The sequence below is a fragment of the Cucurbita maxima genome, unplaced genomic scaffold (genome assembly GCF_002738345.1).
Source record: "Cucurbita maxima cultivar Rimu unplaced genomic scaffold, Cmax_1.0 Cma_Scf00017, whole genome shotgun sequence".
Taxonomy (NCBI): Eukaryota; Viridiplantae; Streptophyta; class Magnoliopsida; order Cucurbitales; family Cucurbitaceae; genus Cucurbita; species Cucurbita maxima.
In genome coordinates, this window is record NW_019272033.1 from 488628 (window position 1) to 506888 (window position 18261).

Sequence of the window (18261 nt, forward strand, 5' to 3'; positions counted from 1 at the left end):
GGGGGGGGGGGGGGGGGGGGGGGGGGGGCATAAAAACTACCATCATGAAAAAGCTGGTGAAGAACCTTCTCCATCCTGGAGGAAAAAGTCCTGATTCTTGGAAGTAGAATGTGGAAGTCATGATAATCAGGGAACTAAATGTTTTATCTGAATATATGAAAACTATATGTCTAAACTTTTTAACATATCTCAATTCGTCGCTGCCGAGGTGAAAAAAGACTGAAGATAACCACAGAACCTTAAATAACTTGAAAGTGGAAGCCATGACCATTAGAGATGTAAATTCTTTATCTGCAAAATATGAACAATATACTTCTAAGTCTATCGATGTTTCGTGGTCTATTATTGTCTAACCAATCAATATCAACACTGTTCTGGTATAATAGGGCATGTTCACTAAGTTTTGAGAAAACTTAAGCTTCCCTAAAATATCAGTGTAATAATTGGAACAGTGGCAGCTATCAGAAAAGTAAAACTACATTACCTGCATGAAAGATTTAAATAACGGTGCTGCTACCCCAAAACTGGAGTTATCATTCAAATCTAATTTCTGAGGAAGCTCTCCGTTTGTAAAAGCTTTCCAGGAGTTCCTTGAGGAGATGTCATCTGAAGGTGTTGGAACAGCCGCCTTCATTCCTCCTTTTGAAGACAAGACTGGAGCACTGGATAAACAAGAAGCATATTACACCAAAATAATTCTATATGACAACCAGCAAATCAACATTATGTTTGTAACCTGAATTTTGAAAAAAAAGAGAGTAAAAAGAAACTTCAGCAGATTAGGTCAATTATTGGGCTTCCTTTATCATCGTGTAAGCAAGGTATTTGTACAAATAGGAAAGAACATTGAAATACGTAGAGCATCTAACCCAACACATATTCAATAATAAACGTGGCTCCTGAGGGCACAAACTAAATATGTTCTCCATTAGAACAAGGAAAAGGTGATTGACTAACACTCGTTCAAGTTGATTGGGCGTTTTAATTTTCCAGTTTAAGGAAGGAATACCAGACAAAAATCTTTGGAACATATTTGTCACAAACAAATTCAAAAAATTATGATCATGCCCCAACATGTTTTTAACGGTTCTTCAGCTGGAAATGTAATTGTAGGACTTATGATAAGAGGGCAAAGAAGAATTACCTGATGGGAAGATATTTAAAACGAGGAACTGTAAGGCACCTCATGATATTGGACTCTGAATTACTTGGCAATTTCTGAACAGTATCTGTGTAAATCCTATTTAGCTGCACAAACAATCCAAAAAGGACAGCATGTCGAAGATATGTCTGTCTTTCATTTTCCCAGAGATATGGCTCATACCTGAAATGAATTGCAGGAGCTGTTAGTCATCTTATCCCAAGTAGTTGCTAGAGATATCACTAGTATATGCATCTTATAGATGTAAAGCAAAACAACAGCATACCAAAACAGAACGGCATCCAAACAGATATGGCCAATGAACATGTCTACAGAGAGAATATACCCACCCATACATGAGAATTAAATTTTTACTAACCACACGTCTTTTTCTCTTTTATTCTTATCTGGTTTCTACATAAACGGATGCAGAGATTCAATGTAGGAAAACGCCCCATGGCACAAAGTATGCGACACAAGCCACTTTTTAGCATATTTGATTGGAAAGAAGCAGGAGAATTTGATATGTATCATATGTATATTATTGATGTAAAAGCAGAAACAATAGGTGATAAAATACCATAGAAGCTATCCGCCAATTAGAGAGGGTTGTATCTCTCCCAGAAACATTCCACTATTCCCTCTGCTACTAAAAAGGAAAACACATCCCGCTCACAAACTAAATTTCATTCAATTTCCTCTTTTACCCTTTCTAGCACTATCATTTACAATAGGAGGTCAAACAGAATCATTCAGGAGAAGCAAAAGGTACGCTTCCATGCATTCAACCTTTATATCCTCCTTTTTCTCTTGAAGGAGAACCCACAGAGAACAGAACCAAGCAAATTTTGAGCACCACTAGGGAAAGGAAAACAGCAAAAGGATTGAAGCAAAGTTTGGAATTCAATTGGTTTTGTTGCCTCCAACGAGAAATCTTAATGTAATTCGTTAGGATTCTGTGCATAGTTCATTTTTCATGAATTATTTTTTCTTTTTAAGCAAAAAAAAAAAAAAAAAAAAAAAAAAAAAAAAAAAAAAAAAAAGAAGNCTGGCCCTAGCCCAAATGGTTTGGATTTTGAATGTTGAACGGTTGAATATATATAGATTTGTTTTCTGTACTAATAATCGGAGGGCCACCCCTACTAATCTGAGAGTACCCGCACCTACCAATGGGCCTAGACCCAAGAGACATCAAGAGTCCTTATTAACTTCACTTGAATGTTTGAATACGTGACTTCTATGTAGGTAGTAATCAAAGAAAATGTGTATTTTCCAACAAAATCAATGTAATTGAATGTTCATCCCGTATAATTGTCGAACTTCTCTTGAAAGTTCATCAAAATCAATGTAATTGAGATGTTTATCCAGCATAATGGTGTGGAGTTTGTAATATAGTGTGGACTAAGAAGATAAAAAAGATGAGAAAAATGCAGTATAAAATAAGAATGCAATAATGTGGAATCACGATGGAACTGTAGAATGCAAAAAAAAAGTAATAATAATAAATAAATAAATAAATAAGGCAAAAGAAAGAGAATGAGGAGGGAAAAAGCAGGAAAAACAAAGAAGAAGAATAAAGAAAATCATTGTGAGTGAGGCTTGTTGAAATGAAAGGATGTGAAGAAAAGGAAGGCTTAGAAGGAAAAATCACGAGAGGAGAAGGGCGGAAAGAAATGGAGAAGTATAGGTACTCCGGTGAGGAAGGTGGATCTCAGCAATCTTAATTGAAGAAGTGAAGAAGATACTGTGAAGTTTCTTCATTCTCACAAGTAATGGGTGTTTTTTTTTTTTTTTTTTCTTTTCTCTGATGAATTAGTTGTACACTGGAAACTCAGAAGATTTCACTCTTTTAAGTAATCAAATAATGAAAATATAAACAACTACGATTTGCAGCTGATTATTATTATTTTCCTAAAGACAGGCTAGTACGTTCCAACCTCCTTGTTAGCTACTCTGCTTTTCAGAGAAATCCATAAAAGTAAAATGACTTGATCAACTCTAAATTATAATTTGTAACTATTTGCAAGCTTCCAACGACTAAATTAGGGAATAAAAACTAAACTTACGTTTGCCAGTCAATTGGATCAATCCTTTTCGAAAGATGATCTGTTAATGCATTCACACGGTCTCCAATAACTGATTTTTCCTCACTTATATTCTGCTTCCTTCTGAGGGCATACTTTGCCCTCGGGTTTTTGGACAACTCTTCACTCATATTAGAATGAGCCCCACATAAAATATCAGCAGTGAACCTAATATCTAACAGAACCTGCAGTACACCTTTTTCTGACAATTGAGGCCCGCCAACTTCCATAGATGAAATGAAGTCCCCATAGATACCTATAACCTGCAAGGAACTATAATATATAAGCTGAAATAATATAATTTCCAGTCAAGGACCACGAAACACAGATTTTATTAGTTATGTAAGCCAAACACAAGTCAAAAACAGAATTTTGTTTAGATGTATAGCAGAAGCCAAAGCTATTTTCATGACAAATGGACTGAGAAAAAAAGTCTTCACGCAGGTATATTGTATACTTGCTTATTCTATATTTTCCAATTTTTCCCCCATCTGTTCATTGTCTCCAGCAAATGATAGCAACCAATTTCATCAATAAATAGATACAAGTGGAGCAGTGTTCTCATTGATATTCGAATACCAAATTGAACATTAGTAACTTTTATATTAAGGTATTGTAAATACAGCATATGTGGGAGGAAGGAATAAGTTTTCATGCACTTCAAATAAATAAACTGAAAACAAAATTAACAAATGAATGCTTGGACTAGTTAAGATATTTTCTTTATTCACTAATTGTGGCATAAGATTATTGCAAGCATAAGTCTTTCTGGGCTGGTTAGTTGAGGAGGATTAATACTGTGGATTTTGTTCAGAGATCTTCATCTTTGATTTCAAAACTTCAAGGTACATGTCACGAAAAGAATGTTGGTTGGAAAGAGGCATGGATCAGTTTCATAGAGATGTCTCTTCGCTACTAAGGTTGTGGAAGATATTTTGAGAATCTTTTAGACAGTTTGTGTCGGTATGGCTCTAATCGAAGTTGTCAGAACATGATTGAGAAGGTACTTTATAATCCCCCTTCAAAATCGAGGCAAGCTTCTCTGACAAGCATCATTCTTAGTTATCATTTGAAACATCTAGTTATAAAGAAAAACAAAATCGGCCAACCTTCAAGGATGAAGAGGGATCATGGGAGGAGGAACATGATGCTGCTCACTTCACACGTCCCCTTTGAATAATATCTATAAAGCGTTTCTATCATTTTTGTTGTTTTTTTATTCTTAACAACTAGTCCTTTGCTTTGGGGCTGCATTACCACCCTCTTTTTTGTTCTTCCATTTATTTAAATGAAGATTTGCGTACTATTAAAAATGAAAATTCCAAGATTCTTTTTGCAACAGAAGTTATAATTTCCAATCAAACAAAATACCTTTTCCAGTAGGGTTGTTGCAAATTTTCGAATAACTATCTTCTGAAGAACATGACCTCCAATTCTGTGAATTTCTTCACATGCGCGGAACAAAAAGGAAATTATATAAAGAGAAGGCATTGATGGAAGAGCAATTTTCATATCTGGTTGACCTTCAGCAGTTTGTTCTTGCTTGATTACTGTCTCTTCCCAGCCCTGCCGATTACAAAAAACTATTACCATATATGTGTAAATTATAAACAACGGAATCAGCAAAAATAGAACTAAAGGAAAACAAAAAACGCTGCAATACTTTGATAAGAATACCAGTAAACGGGTAGGAAAAACCTAAGCTATGCATCAGAATACTACATAAAACTAGAAAATGATATGATTTCAACAACAATGTCAAGTTAGGTTTAGGGACTAGGGTCAAGTTAGGTCATGTTCTCTGACATCTGATTTAAAAGATTATATGGCCTTTTTCAAAAGAGAAAAAACAAAAGATATATGCTCCATGCATTTTCAATAAGAACAAATGTGGTTTTTTTTTCATTTTCTTTGAAAGAAAAAAACAAATGCAAGAAAGGAATGGATGAAATGGTGGTTTAGATCTTCCCACTTCTTTTGCAATTGCAGTGAAGTTGGAAGTAGAGAGAGGGTACACGAAGTCTTTTCCTTGGGATCTTGACTTGGGGTGATTGTACCCATAAAAGCAAGGGACCACAAAAAAAATTAATCCTAATTTAGGAATAAGATCAAGCACTTGAAACCACTACTCTTCCTTTTACCTTGTTTTAACTTGAAACCTTAGCCTCCATGTATTTTCATTAAATGGCCAGGATTCCCTCAACCTTTTTTCATTCATCAACAATGAAACTGGATTATAAGTGTTTCAACATGCAATATTTAGTATTAAATTCACATAAAAATAATCTAAGTAGGTGGAAGAACATCACAGGTCACTTACCAACAACAATCAGGCAGAAATTATCAATAATCAAGAAAAACATAAAAGCCTATCAAAAAGCAATTAAGCTAGTCACACGAAAAGAAATCAAAGCTACTAAAGGTGAATATGAATAAAGTTTCAGCGTGAAACATGGAAAATATTTACCAAGCTCAATTTTTTTTATCAATTTCGTAGTTAAAACACCAAATAGTAACAATGGGATTTACTACAAGTGTTTTAGCTTTGGGGAAAACAGTCATTGCAGGTCCCATTGCATATGTAGTATGCAGGGTTAGACAAAGAATCAAAAAATGAAAATAATAAAAATAACACAGAGAAAATACCACTTACCCTCAAGGGAGTTGTTGACAGTAGGGCATCATCTTGGACAAGATCTCTAGAGAAAATGGCAGAAAGCTCATTACATAACCATGACATCCACAAGCTATGAGACCTCACAGAAAGATCATGAGTAATCCTATTCAGTTCTTCAAGTTTTGGGTTTGCACTTTCTTTAGTTCTAAGCAACGCAGCTGTGGCTAGTGATGTTTGCCTTCTAGAATCATTTGACATCTGTCTTCCAGGGGAATTAACATTTAGAGGAGAATTGGGAAGACTTTTGGATTGTCGCAGTAATAAAGAATGCTTATCAAACACAGAGGATGATGAGTCATTTACCCAAGATTTTGGTGAACCAAGGATGACACGAACATGCTTCAAGTGATTTTGAAATGCAAATAGGAGCCGACCAATGAAAATTGATCTCTCAACAAGTGGAGCAAGGTTAACAGGCTGACTAGCAGCCCTACTATTTTCCATATTACTACATAGATTATCAATCTCTTTTTCTAGTTCCAACAGTATGGTTGACATGCTTTCATAACACTTATTCTGTAAATAAGGTGCTAGGTCTTTTAACCTTATTGATGCCTTCGGAGATTCTATGAAACATAGAAGATCCTTAAGCACATTCTGACAACAGCTTTCAAATGCATCTCTGATTCGACTGACTTCTGGACCAAAATAAGCATTGATACAATTACTAAAATCACTCTCCTCTACAGATGCTTTTGCTCCCACAGTTGGACAGGCTTTCTTAGGATTAAATTCTATAAACCAAACCCCACCACCTGTAGAGGGTCTATTCATGTACCCATTATTACTTGAAACATCATCAGGTAGATGAACCGATTCGGAAATATTAACTACGTTAATCATTTCCATGAACCTTGAGTCAATAATAGTTCTCATCCTGCAAGCAAATGCGTCTTCAAATATGTCATCCCAGAGGTCTGAGTCATCTTCCAAAACAAGTTCCCTCATTCTACTCCACGGCAACTCGATTTCAGATCCAAAAACACTTCTCAACCAATCCAAACTTCCTTCCAAGACTTCCTTACTTTCCATTGTCTCTCTAATTAATTTCTCAGCAGAAGCAAGGTCCTGGCCACTTCCAATGGCATCGATCAAAAACCATCCATTGATCTGGCTAACGATCTCTCTTCCACATTCTCTTAGCCAACTCGACATGGTCTTGGCAATGTAATCTTTCTCAAGCATGACCATGACTGACTCTAACGTATCCCTAAATAACTTCCAGAGCCTAACTTCCTCATCCGGATTGGGAATTCCGCCAAACAATTGTGATGCAGGTGGAGAACTCAATATAACTTTGTAAAACAATGGCATATCATTCAGAACTTGCAAAAATAACTCACCGACCTGTCCTATACTAACCTGAATTATAGCTAAAACCTCGCAGAACACGGATACAACAATAGAGCAAGTTGCATTGCTCCCGCACGTACCTAATTTTTGAGAAATCCAAGACTTCCTCGAATCGAGAAACAAACTGAGTATTTGCTTCGGCTCAAGCTCATCAATAACGGCGACAGCAGCCAAAGCATCCGCATAAGCTCCAACCCCAAGTCCACGATCGAGTAGTCTTTCACGGCTACGCTGCGAAATCTGAGATTTGAAGCTCTCCACTATCTGCCAATGGTGCTGAAGCAGAGGAAAATTGGAGAGAAACTTACGGTCCGAATCGGCATTGTGGGTCGTCAAAGCTTGCTGCACATGCTTCGCTCGAAGATGACGAACAGCGGCTTCGAGAAACATGGACTCATCGAGGCAACCCCAAATATTCTCAGGAGTATCGACAAGATACTTAACCCGACAAGCAATGGCGTAAAGGGTAACACGAACATGATTATTAGAAGGAAGATGCGTGTGCGAGTCCGAAGATGAAAGTGAACGGATAGAAAGGTGAATGGAAGAGAGATTAGATGAAATTGAATGGGAAGTCGACTTCATGAGAACAATGGAGTCGGCGGAGTCGATCAGATCTCGGTAACGGTTACCGACGAGTTGCCGTAGCTCCTCTTGCTTGGACTGGATCTGCGCACGGGTGGAGGATTCCACCTCCCGAATTTCAGAAATGGGTTTCGTTCGAAACAGAGATTCGGCATCTCGGTAACCTCCTCCTCCGTCAATGGAGGAAGCTGAATGTACTCCCATGGCTGCCCCTTCTGACGTTTTAGGAATTGGTGTGGATCGGATACTAGGAAGATGCCAATGTCATGAATCAATCGCAAGGAAATTAGCATCCGGAATGGATTTCGATTAGATTAGAGCAACATTTTGTCGATTTTGCTTGAGATTTGGATTCGGCCTTCTTCTATACACCAAATTTTCGCCCATGTCGAACTTCTCTAAAATTTACACAAGTGTCTGAAACGAGCCGGCCGTTGGCCTAAACTTTCTCAAATTTACCACTTTGCCCCTGGCTCAATAAAATATTATATCTTTAATATGTTTGAATTTTTAATTTTATATTTAATATGTCCTAATCTAATTAAATTTTTTATAAATTATTATCTATCTTATTCAACGTTCCTCTTGAATATTAGATTAATATGCATTTTGAGTAAGCATTAGTTACGTGAGCATTAAATGATTTTAAAAGACATATTTTGTGTATCGATTCATACTTATTGTTCGTAGATGCTTTCAAGGCATAATAATGCTTACTAGACTTTACCAACCTATTTTATGTTTATCAGGCTTCTACCAACCTAATCATTGCCCCTAACTATATCAAGCAAGTATCATACCAACCGAAAACTATGGAGGTCAATTTACTTTCATTGCTCACTAAGATGCGCATTATTGAGAACCGGTCCATGGGCTATATTTGTAATTAGAACTTCTCGAACATCCATCCAACCACGCATATGAAAGTTCGTCAACTCGTGAATCCTTGCTAAGTCATATATGCATACCATGCCCAATGGTGACACTAAAATTTCTTCTTTTTGGAGAAAAACAACCTTCCAAGTATTATCCATAGTAATTACTTCTAAAAATAACTCAGACTGGAGAACCTGCTAAAAGTTAAACTCAATCTTCTGTAGATGCAGAGACGTGATGTGGGAATGTAGACCATACATCTTCCCATGTTCTCAAACCATCCGTTACATCTTTCACGACCGATGCTGCCTCTTCCACGCCCACACGAATTTGGTCTTTGCTATCCCTCTCTCGAATTGTCACCGAAGATGCTGAATCGACAGTGATTGCAAAAGGAACGCCAAGCTCATCTGTTCTTGCATATCGTTTTCCTATTGATGTACCTGTTAACATTTTTTAACGAAGAACATATAATGAGCATATAATCACTTCAATGTAGAAGAAGAGAAGTCAGATGATAAAGATCATGATTTTAAACCAAACAGAGAAGTTACAAACGAGCGAGAAACCTGCAATTAAACACACACACAAAGATGAACAACAAAACGAAGATGAAAGTTCGTTCAAGTACCTGTGATGTCAATTTTATGGGAAATGCCAGCAACAGTTAATGACTTTGAAATAGCTTTAGCAACCTGCTCGTACTGTTGATTCTGAACAAGTGGGAAAACTGTGCACTTGATTGGTGCCACAAGGGGTGGAAATCTAAATACATTTAAATGCTCATCTCCTGCTTTGCTTGGTCGCATGTAGTAAGAGTGTTCAAAGAGGCAATAGATAATCCGACCAATACCAAAAGAGGGCTCAATCACAGATGGTGTGAAAACCCTCTGATGCTCCTTCTTTTTCTCCTTGGAAATTGCAACCATACCCTTCTTGATCAACACATTTTTCCCCAGAGTGCAGACATAGAACTCTACCTCTTCATTGGATTCTAGAGTTGCCTTCATCTCTAAGGCTTCTTTCTCCTTCATTGCCTAAAACATATTGCAATACGTCGGGTTTTCGAAAAATATACAGATGCTGTAAATACCCGGCAGAAAAAATTCCATAATTTACCTCCAAAGCTTCAACCACGTTCTTTTGACTTCCCTTGAAAGCGAGGCCGAGTTCTTTCTTAACAGGAGCAATGACCAATTTCTGTAATTTAATTTCATGAGTAAAGCATTGAAAAAACTTTTTTTTTTTTTTTGTCATGAAGAAGGTACTTGCAGATCTCAATAACTTCAGAGATAGCACGAATGAGCAGTACCTCAACTTCTTTTGGTTCAGCAAATTTCTCATGTGCTACAAGTGGAACACCACTTTTTTCCTATTAAAAGGAGAGGAAAAGGAAAAAAAATGAGTCTATTTTACATGCAACTTGAAATTATAGACACTATCTTAATGGTAGAACTGTTAAAAGACACTTCTATCTTACAAATCCTATCAAACAATAAGACAGTTTAAATGAGCTCAATGAAAACTAAACTAGTAATGGAATTTCTGCCATAAAATTAAAGACACCGTATTGAATTACAATTATTTGGAAAACATAAGGTTTGGGCTGAGTTCATACCGTGTGAGCATGTAAATCATATGCAGATCTATCAGCAATGCCAACACATTCAATCCAACCATAAGAACATTCAATCTCGGCATCCCAACAGTCAGCTGCATAATGAGCCATTTCATTTGCAAGGTGCTGTCGAAAACGCAAACGGTCTTTGTCTATGCCAAGGCGAGTTAGGAAAAGATATACTCTCCCAATGAAGTAGCCAAGAGTTTCATTATTTACAGTTCCCTGCATCATGACATAACAAATCAGCCTAGTAAACAAGTACAGGAGACATGGTAGTGAAATAAAGGAGGCAGAGATAATCAATACACAAACCTTAGAAACAGCTTCGCCCAATGGAATTTTCTTTGCAGAATTACCAGACATTTGCTCCTCTCTTGGAAACATCAAAAACTCCAAATTGGCAACATCAGCAAATTTTGGATGAGATTTGTCTTCTGGATCAACAAAGTGCTCAATCTCTGCTAGTGTGAATTCACGAACTCTAAGCAGCCCTTGTCGAGGAGATATCTGTAGTAAGACAGATGGGCTGGAAATTGAACTTACACACCAAAGGCTATAAAACAGGTAAACCTAGGACAAGGGCTAGCAAGAAGAACCATTTTGTTACGGTCCAAGCCCACAGCTAGCAGATATTGTTCACTTTGACCCTCGACCTCACGGTTTTAAAACACGTCTTCTAGGGAACGGTTTTCACACCCTTATAAGGAATGTTTTGTTCCCCTCTCCAACCGATGTGGGATCTCACAATCCGCACCCCTTGGGGCCCAGTGTCCTTGTTAGCACACCGCCCGATGACTGGCTCTGATACCATTTGTAACAGCCCAAGCCCACCGCTAGCAGATATTATCCGCTTTGACCCTCGACCTCACGGTTTTAAAACGCGTCTTCTAAGGAGAGGTTTTCACACCCTTATAAGGAATGTTTTGTTCCCCCCTCCAACCGATGTGGGATCTCACACATTTGAAAGCAACAATTGCAAGAACCGCTAAATAGGAGACATGGTAATGTAAGACAAAGTGAAACACAGGTCATTCTTGTAACACTGCTGTCTCATCCATAGCTTATAAACATAATTAAGAAGCTCAAAAACAAGTGGCTAACCATCTTGCAATTTAAGAAAAATAGTATATAACCTCATTTCTAAAAGCCTGCCCAATTTGTGCTGCAGCAAAGGGTAGTTTGTTTCCATTGTAATAATACAAATCTTTGAAATTGACGAATATGCCTTGAGCAGTTTCAGGGCGCATGTACCTGCAGCATTTACATATTTACACATCTAAATTAGCATTGACCGAGAGTCAACCATTTTCTCCTGTGTAAAATATGAGAACTAAATGGCAAAAAGTCACAAGTTGAATAGAAAATTGTTACAATATACTGATTCGAAAATGAAGTAAATCAAAATGAAAGTGCGTAAATTTGGATCGAATACTCACCCAGGGAGCAAGCCAGATGGGCCAATTGAGGTTTGAAACATTAAGTTAAATGGGTAAGGATCGGATAGTGGATTCTTAGTATCTGGAGCTGTAATACCATATTCCTTAATTTTAGCACCCAGATCATCAGCAGAAAGATCGTCCAAGATGGCGAGAATATGCTTTAATTCCGCTGCCTTCTCAGAGGATATGCTAAGATCTTTCTGAAGTTTTTCATTACAGAAATCCTTAAGCAAGTGATCTGCCCTGTAGCAGGTCCCAGTTTTCTCATCCTTGACCATAAGATCCGTGAACTTATCCACGTGACCAGACGCTTTCAGGACTACTTCTGGCGTAACGCAAGGGCAATCAACTTCCAACATATTTTCCTCAAGAACAAAATGCTGCCAAAGAGTACAAAAAGAGAGAATTATGCCACTTTCCAGACCATAATTGAATTGAACAGATTTTCATGTATACAGTAGGAGATGACGAATCCACTTTCGAATCTCACTGGCAACAAAACTTGGGAACAATTCTGAATCGAGAAACCCAAAGAAAAAGATAATTCAATTAGCAAACCTGACGCCAAAAGGCAAGAACATTGGACTTGACTGCGCAACCGGGAGGGCCATAATCGTACAATCCAGCAACCCCACGGTAAATCTTGAAGGACGGAATGTAAAACAAACGCCTCTCAAGAGTGTTACCCACAGCTTGCCGGAACGACTCCCTGTTCAAGGCGCCATCGCCGCCGCCAGCCCCACTAACAACCGCCTGTAACTGCTTCTCAATCGAAGCCTTCTCGATCTTCAATCCATTCAAAGCTTCAATAGCGACATCAATCTCAGCCTTGGCAGCACCGGCAGCCTTGAGGGCCCGAACAGCATCGCCTTGAGCTTCAACAGCCAATTGCTTTAGAGAAAGGGCATTTCTGAGCGATCGCTCGGAGGAATCCATTGAAAAAAGACGTGGGAAATTACGGAATTGAAAGGAAAAGGCGTTTCTGAGAGGAAAATTGAAATGGTGAGGAAGAGGATTCGTTGAGGATAGAAGAGATGATAGAAGGCGCATACGAGATATGAAATGGGAATAGGGTTTATGAGGGTGGGGCCATGGTTTCGAATATGGTTCGTCCCTACAAAGACACCCCACCAAAATATCTGGATATGGAAATGGAATCCACACAAGATCTTCTTCTTCTTCTTCTATTTACTAGGGTTTATCAGTCACAGAAAAAAAAAAGAATCAAACGGTTAGAAGACGACATGAATGGTTGCAGCTGAGGAAGAATAAACGGAACTGAAAGGATAAACCGAACCGGTTATTGAACCAACAAAACCCTAACGAATCCTTATATCCAAAGAAAAAAACAATAATTAAATAAATATAAATGCTCTAATAGGCGTATACCCTCACGTGAATCTTCAGCTCTAAAAGCTTCGAGATGGTTTGAGAACTAGTTTCGCTTATGCACCAATAATTGAATATTAAGGGGGACAATCAGTCAAATGGTTTGGGTTTACAATAGGTTCTTGTTTGAGGGATATTTAGCTCTGAAAACTCCAAGATGGCCTGAAAACTAGATTCTCACTTATGCACCAATAATTGAATATTAAGGGGATAGTTAGTCAAACGGTTTGGGTTAATGATAGATTCCTGTTTGAGGGATCTTCAGCTCTGAAAACTCCAAGATGGCCTGAAAACTAGTTTCGCTCATACACCAATAATTGAATATTAAAGAGACAATCAGTCAAACGATTTGAGTTAACGGCAGGTTCTGTTTGCATACTCCCTCATAGTCCATTACCTGACCTAAACTTTACCATCCCTCTCTGACAAGGATCTCTATGTACTTGTTCAGTCCAGAATAAGATCTTATGAATATGCGTAAGAGTGAGAGCAGCTCAAACAAAGTAGAGTTTGGTCTGAATTTAGGATGACTTATGCCCTAGAGTAGAGAGTCTCGTTTTTATTTGTTAGCTAGGTCGAGAAGGAAATTATATTCATCTTCTCTACCCTCGATACGACGAAAAAACCGAAATGAATGAGAGAGAGAGAGATGAATTCAAGAAAATATAAAACATTCTCTATTAAAAAGAAAAAGTAGCAAAGCAACGGGATGACATCTAACTTGTTTCAAGGAACTCCTCAAAATGTTTATACACATCTCTGCCTTGTTCCTTTTGGGTATTGTAGTGCAAGTGGCAGATCAGGCTTTGATAGCAACCTGGGATATGCCTTGTATGTACACAACACAACAGACTGCTAGATATCTCCTCTATACCCTGCTCCTTCAACACGTCTCGAATAGAACTCGACGCTCTATAAGTTCCGACAATACACTCCTCATTTTATCAATTGAAACGGGTTTTAGTACTAGCCCGTCCATGCCGGCTCTAAGGCAGCTCTCTTTTGTTACTTTGTCCGAGTTCCCAGTGAGTACTACCATAAACGGTCTTTCATGGCATTTCATAAACTTTTCGCGCATGCGAAACGCTAGTTCGTAACCATCGACACCAGAAGTGCAGATATCCATGAAAATCACTTTGTGTTCTTGGGAGACGACGCGTAAGAACTCCTCGATTGACCCTGCTGTTGTTACCTCACATCCGAGATGTACAAGAAGTCCTTTAGTCACCGATCGACTAACTCTGTGACAGGAAATACAGCACGAGTGTTAGAACTTGGAAAACGATTCAAATTTAGCATGGTTTCCAAACTAGAAAAGTTTAAATCATGGGAAACACTGATTATAGAAGACTCAGAGATCCGAGTCTTATCTGGTCACTATTTGTGTCAAACACAATGTCATAAGTCCAAACCCACCGCTAGCAAATATTGTCCTCTTTGGGCTTCCCCTTAAGGTTTTAGAACACGTCTATTAGGGAGAGGTTTCCATAACCTTATAAAGAATGTTTCGTTTCCCTCTCCAGCCGATGTGGGATCTCACAATCCCCCCCTTGGAAGCCTAGCGTCCTCGCTGGCACACTACCCGGTGTCTAACTCTAATACCATTTGTAATAGCCCAAACCTACCTCTAGCAGATATTGTTCTCTTTAGACTTTCCCTTTTGGGCTTCCCCTCAAGGTTTTAAAACGCGTCTATTAGGGAGAGGATTCCACACCCTTATAAGAAATGTTTTGTTCCCCTCTCCAAGCGACGTGGGATCTCACAATCCACCCCTTGAGAGCCCAACGTCCTCGCCGGCACACCACCCGGTGTCTAGCTCTGATACCATTTTTAACAACTCAAACTCACTACTAGCAGATATTGTCCTCTTTAGACTTTCCCTTCTGGGTTTCCCCTCAAGGTTTTAAAAACGCGTCAGTTAAGGAGAAGTTTTCACACCCTTATAAAGAATGTTTCGTTCCCCCTCTCCAACCACTAAAACCACTAAAGCCACTGAACTCGAAGTTTCTTCATCGAATCTTTGAGATAGTGGCTGAAGAACATAAAATGTTTTTACAGAGAAGAAAATTCAATCTAGTGTCAAAGCTGTGTATAAAAGAATAATAGGAGAACAGCTTATTCCAATCAAATTTGAGCAGCTTCTGGTCTCGTAAAGAAATACGAATTCTTCACGTATTGATTAATTTCCTTTTCGACTAACCTACGTCTACTCGTTCAAAAGGACAAGAACATTACGAGCAAACATATTTACACATAAATAAAGACGGAAAAATGTTACTTACCCATTTTCTTCCATAACAAGGACTTTGAGTCCAGGAAAACTTAGGTGAACGTTGTTTTCATGAATTTTTGATGTAAAGGGAAGCTTTGAATCATTTGATTGATCAGCAATTCCAAGTTTTACAATGAAAGTGGCTAAACATCCCTTTCCAAGACCTTCACTTTCAAGCCATATATGTCCTTCCATAAGGTTCACAAACCTAGTTACATAGCACATAAGGAAAGGGATATGAGGATCGTATATTCATTAAGTGTGTGAGCGTGTGCGTGAAACAAGGCTTATAATCAATAAGGGATAATTCGAGATCAATAAGAGAAAAAACCCGCTATAAAAATTGGTACCTTTTACAAATTGCAAGCCCAAGACCACTGCCAGCAGAGTTCCGTGTTGCCACGGTAGTTTGGGCAAATTTCGTGAACAACTTCGGAATATCTTGAGGACTAATTCCAGATCCAGTATCTTTTACCTATATATCCAGAAAAAAGTTTGAACATGTTTTCTATGGAATGATATTAGAAGACCTTCTAAGTGTCGAGTAAACGAACCTGTACACGTAAATAAAACTGACTATCGCTTGGCACAGGGTGAAAATCTGGAAGTCGTAATTCTCTGAAGGTTTCGGATTTTGCAACAATGGCAGTGATTGTAATGCTACCTTCTTTTGAAAATTTCACGGCGTTACCCACGACATTAAGAATAGTTTGCATGAGACGTTTCTCGTCACCAACGGCGAATACTGGTAAATCAGGACCCAAATGTAAGGTCAACGACAACTTTTTTACTAGTGCAATGGGCTTGATCAAGTTATGTACCTGAAACAATTAGTGTTGATTTTACATTATCAGATAGGTAATAGCTATTTGCAACACAGCTAATTATATAACACTGCTTGCCAGACCTCTTTGAAAACGGCGTGAAGATTAAACGTGCCAATGTCCAGTTGTAGACTACCGTCTTCGAGCCTTGAAAGATCCAGAACATCATTTATCAGAGTGGCTAAAAGATTGCTGCTTTTTAAGATTGTTTCAACCATTAGGCGTTGCTCGGGTGTAAGTTCAGTCTCTTGCAGTAATGAAGAGAGAGCAATAATTGCGTGCATCGGAGTTCTCATCTCATGGTTCATGACAGCCAAGAAATCATTCCGGGCACGTATTGCTGTTTCGGCTTCTCTCCTGGCTAGATCAAGGGCAACGTTCTGCTCCATTAAAAGATCCCTAGCCCTCATCGACTCTTCTAAGATTGCAGCATGAGAAAGAGCAACTGCTACCTGATTCGAAATGTACATACACGGATTAATGGTCAGAAGAGATTTATCAAGTCACCAAAAAATCGAATATGGAAATTCTAGACAAACGTGCTGCATTTAACTTCTTATAAGATTGCACGGAGGAATGTCGTATTTGAATAAAGAAAAACCATGCTAACAAGTTAAAGATAAACAAGTTCATGAATACCTGATCAGCAACAACTTCAACCAGCTCCAACTCATGAACGCGCCATTGTCTAGCACTATCTGATGGAAGCATCAAAACCATGAGCGCATATCGCTTAGTTGAAAGCTCGGGCCAGTCATTTATTTGAAAATTAGAAAGATGCAATAGAGGGACACGAACAGCAACAACCTCTCCAGGCACGTATCTCCCAGCAAGAGGTCGTAGTCTAGCCACAGGGCAACTCGGGGATATTTTTACTGCATGGTTACTATGAAAAACTTGACTGATCACAGGGAGATTCATGGGGACAGTATATCCAACTGGATTCTGCTGATGAAGAGTATACGATAGTTGAAGTTCCAATCCCGTACGAGTTGGCATCCAAAGTGCACACTCTTCCAAAGCCAAAGTTCTTCCCAGCTCAACGAGAGTGGTTTTCAGTATCGTATGTCGATCAAGAGTACTCCTAATTTCATGAGTAAGCATCCTTACATGTCGGCCAGTTTCTTCTTGCGTACGAATGAGTCCCATTTCCCTATCCAATTCAGCAGCCTTGTTCTTCAAAAACAGCTCTCTAGTTTTGACACTTAATAAATCTGGTATAATATGTACAAGCATAAGGGCAGTTGCACACGATACCACAGCGGTTAAAACCTTCGCTGTCGTCATTACTACTGCTACAGTTCTTGAATGCATCGTAAAAGTCCATAAGTTTATAAGATGTGTTGCCCCACAAAGAACAATAAAAGCACCAAACTGAACAAGAACCCATCTGTAAGGAAACACTGCAGATTTCTTCACAAAGTAGATGAGCTCCAAGGGGATCGAGAAATACGCAAGCGCAATGAAGAAATCAGATATATACTGATACTTCATCAACAGCTCATCAGCAGGCCATTGTGGCTCGATGCAGTAACAACCCTCCATGGCGACCACACCTCGCTCGCCTACAACTTAACTGTTTATCTGGTTCACAAAAACAAAAGCATTTATACAAATGAACACGCCAAATCAAAGATACACGTTCATATAGCACATTAGTTGTCGATTTCAACAACCTATACAGACCCAGATAAAACCAAAGAACCGCGATCACTTCGGAAACGTGTTCGTGTCTGTAATGGCCCAGGCCCACCACTAGTCGATATTGTCCTCTTTGGGCTTCCCCTCAAGGTTTTTAAAACATGTCTGCTATGGAGAGGTTTCCACACCCTTATAAAGGTTGTTTCGTTCACCTTTCAACCGATGTGGGATCTCACAATCCACCCCCTTTCACAGCCTAGCATCCTCGCTGGCACTCATTCCTTTCTCCAATCGATGTGGGACCCCCCACCAAATCCACCCCACACCACCTCATGTTTACCCCCCCCCCCCCCCCCCCC

General features: G+C 38.8%; 3 protein-coding genes across 7 annotated transcripts in view; all 3 read right to left on the reverse strand.

Moving 5' to 3' along the window:
* Positions 1–8266, reverse strand: part of LOC111492004 (conserved oligomeric Golgi complex subunit 1-like) — a 9914-nt gene extending 1648 nt beyond the window's left edge. For 3 of the 4 annotated variants that reach the window (XR_002719805.1, XR_002719806.1, XM_023141142.1), the window contains exons 1-5: positions 5879–8265; positions 4597–4791; positions 3208–3488; positions 1145–1324; positions 485–662 (exon numbers count right to left, since the gene is read on the reverse strand). Coding sequence is in view for 2 of the 4 variants with exons in the window: in XM_023141142.1 (XP_022996910.1) it covers positions 485–662; positions 1145–1324; positions 3208–3488; positions 4597–4791; positions 5879–8044 (3000 nt within the window). In the remaining 2 variants the exon portion in view is untranslated. Of the gene's footprint in view, positions 1–484; positions 663–1144; positions 1325–3207; positions 3489–4596; positions 4792–5878 lie in introns of all 4 variants that reach the window. The other variant, XM_023141143.1, reaches the window with a different exon arrangement.
* A 501-nt stretch (positions 8267–8767) lies between these two features.
* LOC111491725 (glycine--tRNA ligase, mitochondrial 1-like) lies at positions 8768–12999 on the reverse strand. The gene is made up of 9 exons (XM_023140726.1): positions 12335–12999; positions 11774–12156; positions 11471–11588; positions 10650–10844; positions 10335–10559; positions 10029–10088; positions 9836–9916; positions 9348–9753; positions 8768–9159 (listed from the first exon to the last, which is right to left on the reverse strand). The coding sequence occupies exons 1-9, from the start codon at positions 12824–12826 to the stop codon at positions 8927–8929; spliced, it is 2193 nt and encodes a 730-aa protein (XP_022996494.1). The 5' UTR covers positions 12827–12999; the 3' UTR covers positions 8768–8926.
* An 816-nt stretch (positions 13000–13815) lies between these two features.
* Positions 13816–18261, reverse strand: part of LOC111491724 (ethylene receptor 1) — a 6002-nt gene continuing 1556 nt past the window's right edge. For both annotated transcript variants that reach the window (XM_023140724.1, XM_023140725.1), the window contains exons 2-7: positions 16901–17845; positions 16345–16713; positions 15992–16258; positions 15788–15912; positions 15448–15645; positions 13816–14406 (exon numbers count right to left, since the gene is read on the reverse strand). In XM_023140724.1, coding sequence (XP_022996492.1) covers positions 14049–14406; positions 15448–15645; positions 15788–15912; positions 15992–16258; positions 16345–16713; positions 16901–17806 — 2223 coding nt within the window. In that variant the 5' untranslated portion in view covers positions 17807–17845 and the 3' untranslated portion in view covers positions 13816–14048. The remainder of the gene's footprint in view (positions 14407–15447; positions 15646–15787; positions 15913–15991; positions 16259–16344; positions 16714–16900; positions 17846–18261) is intronic.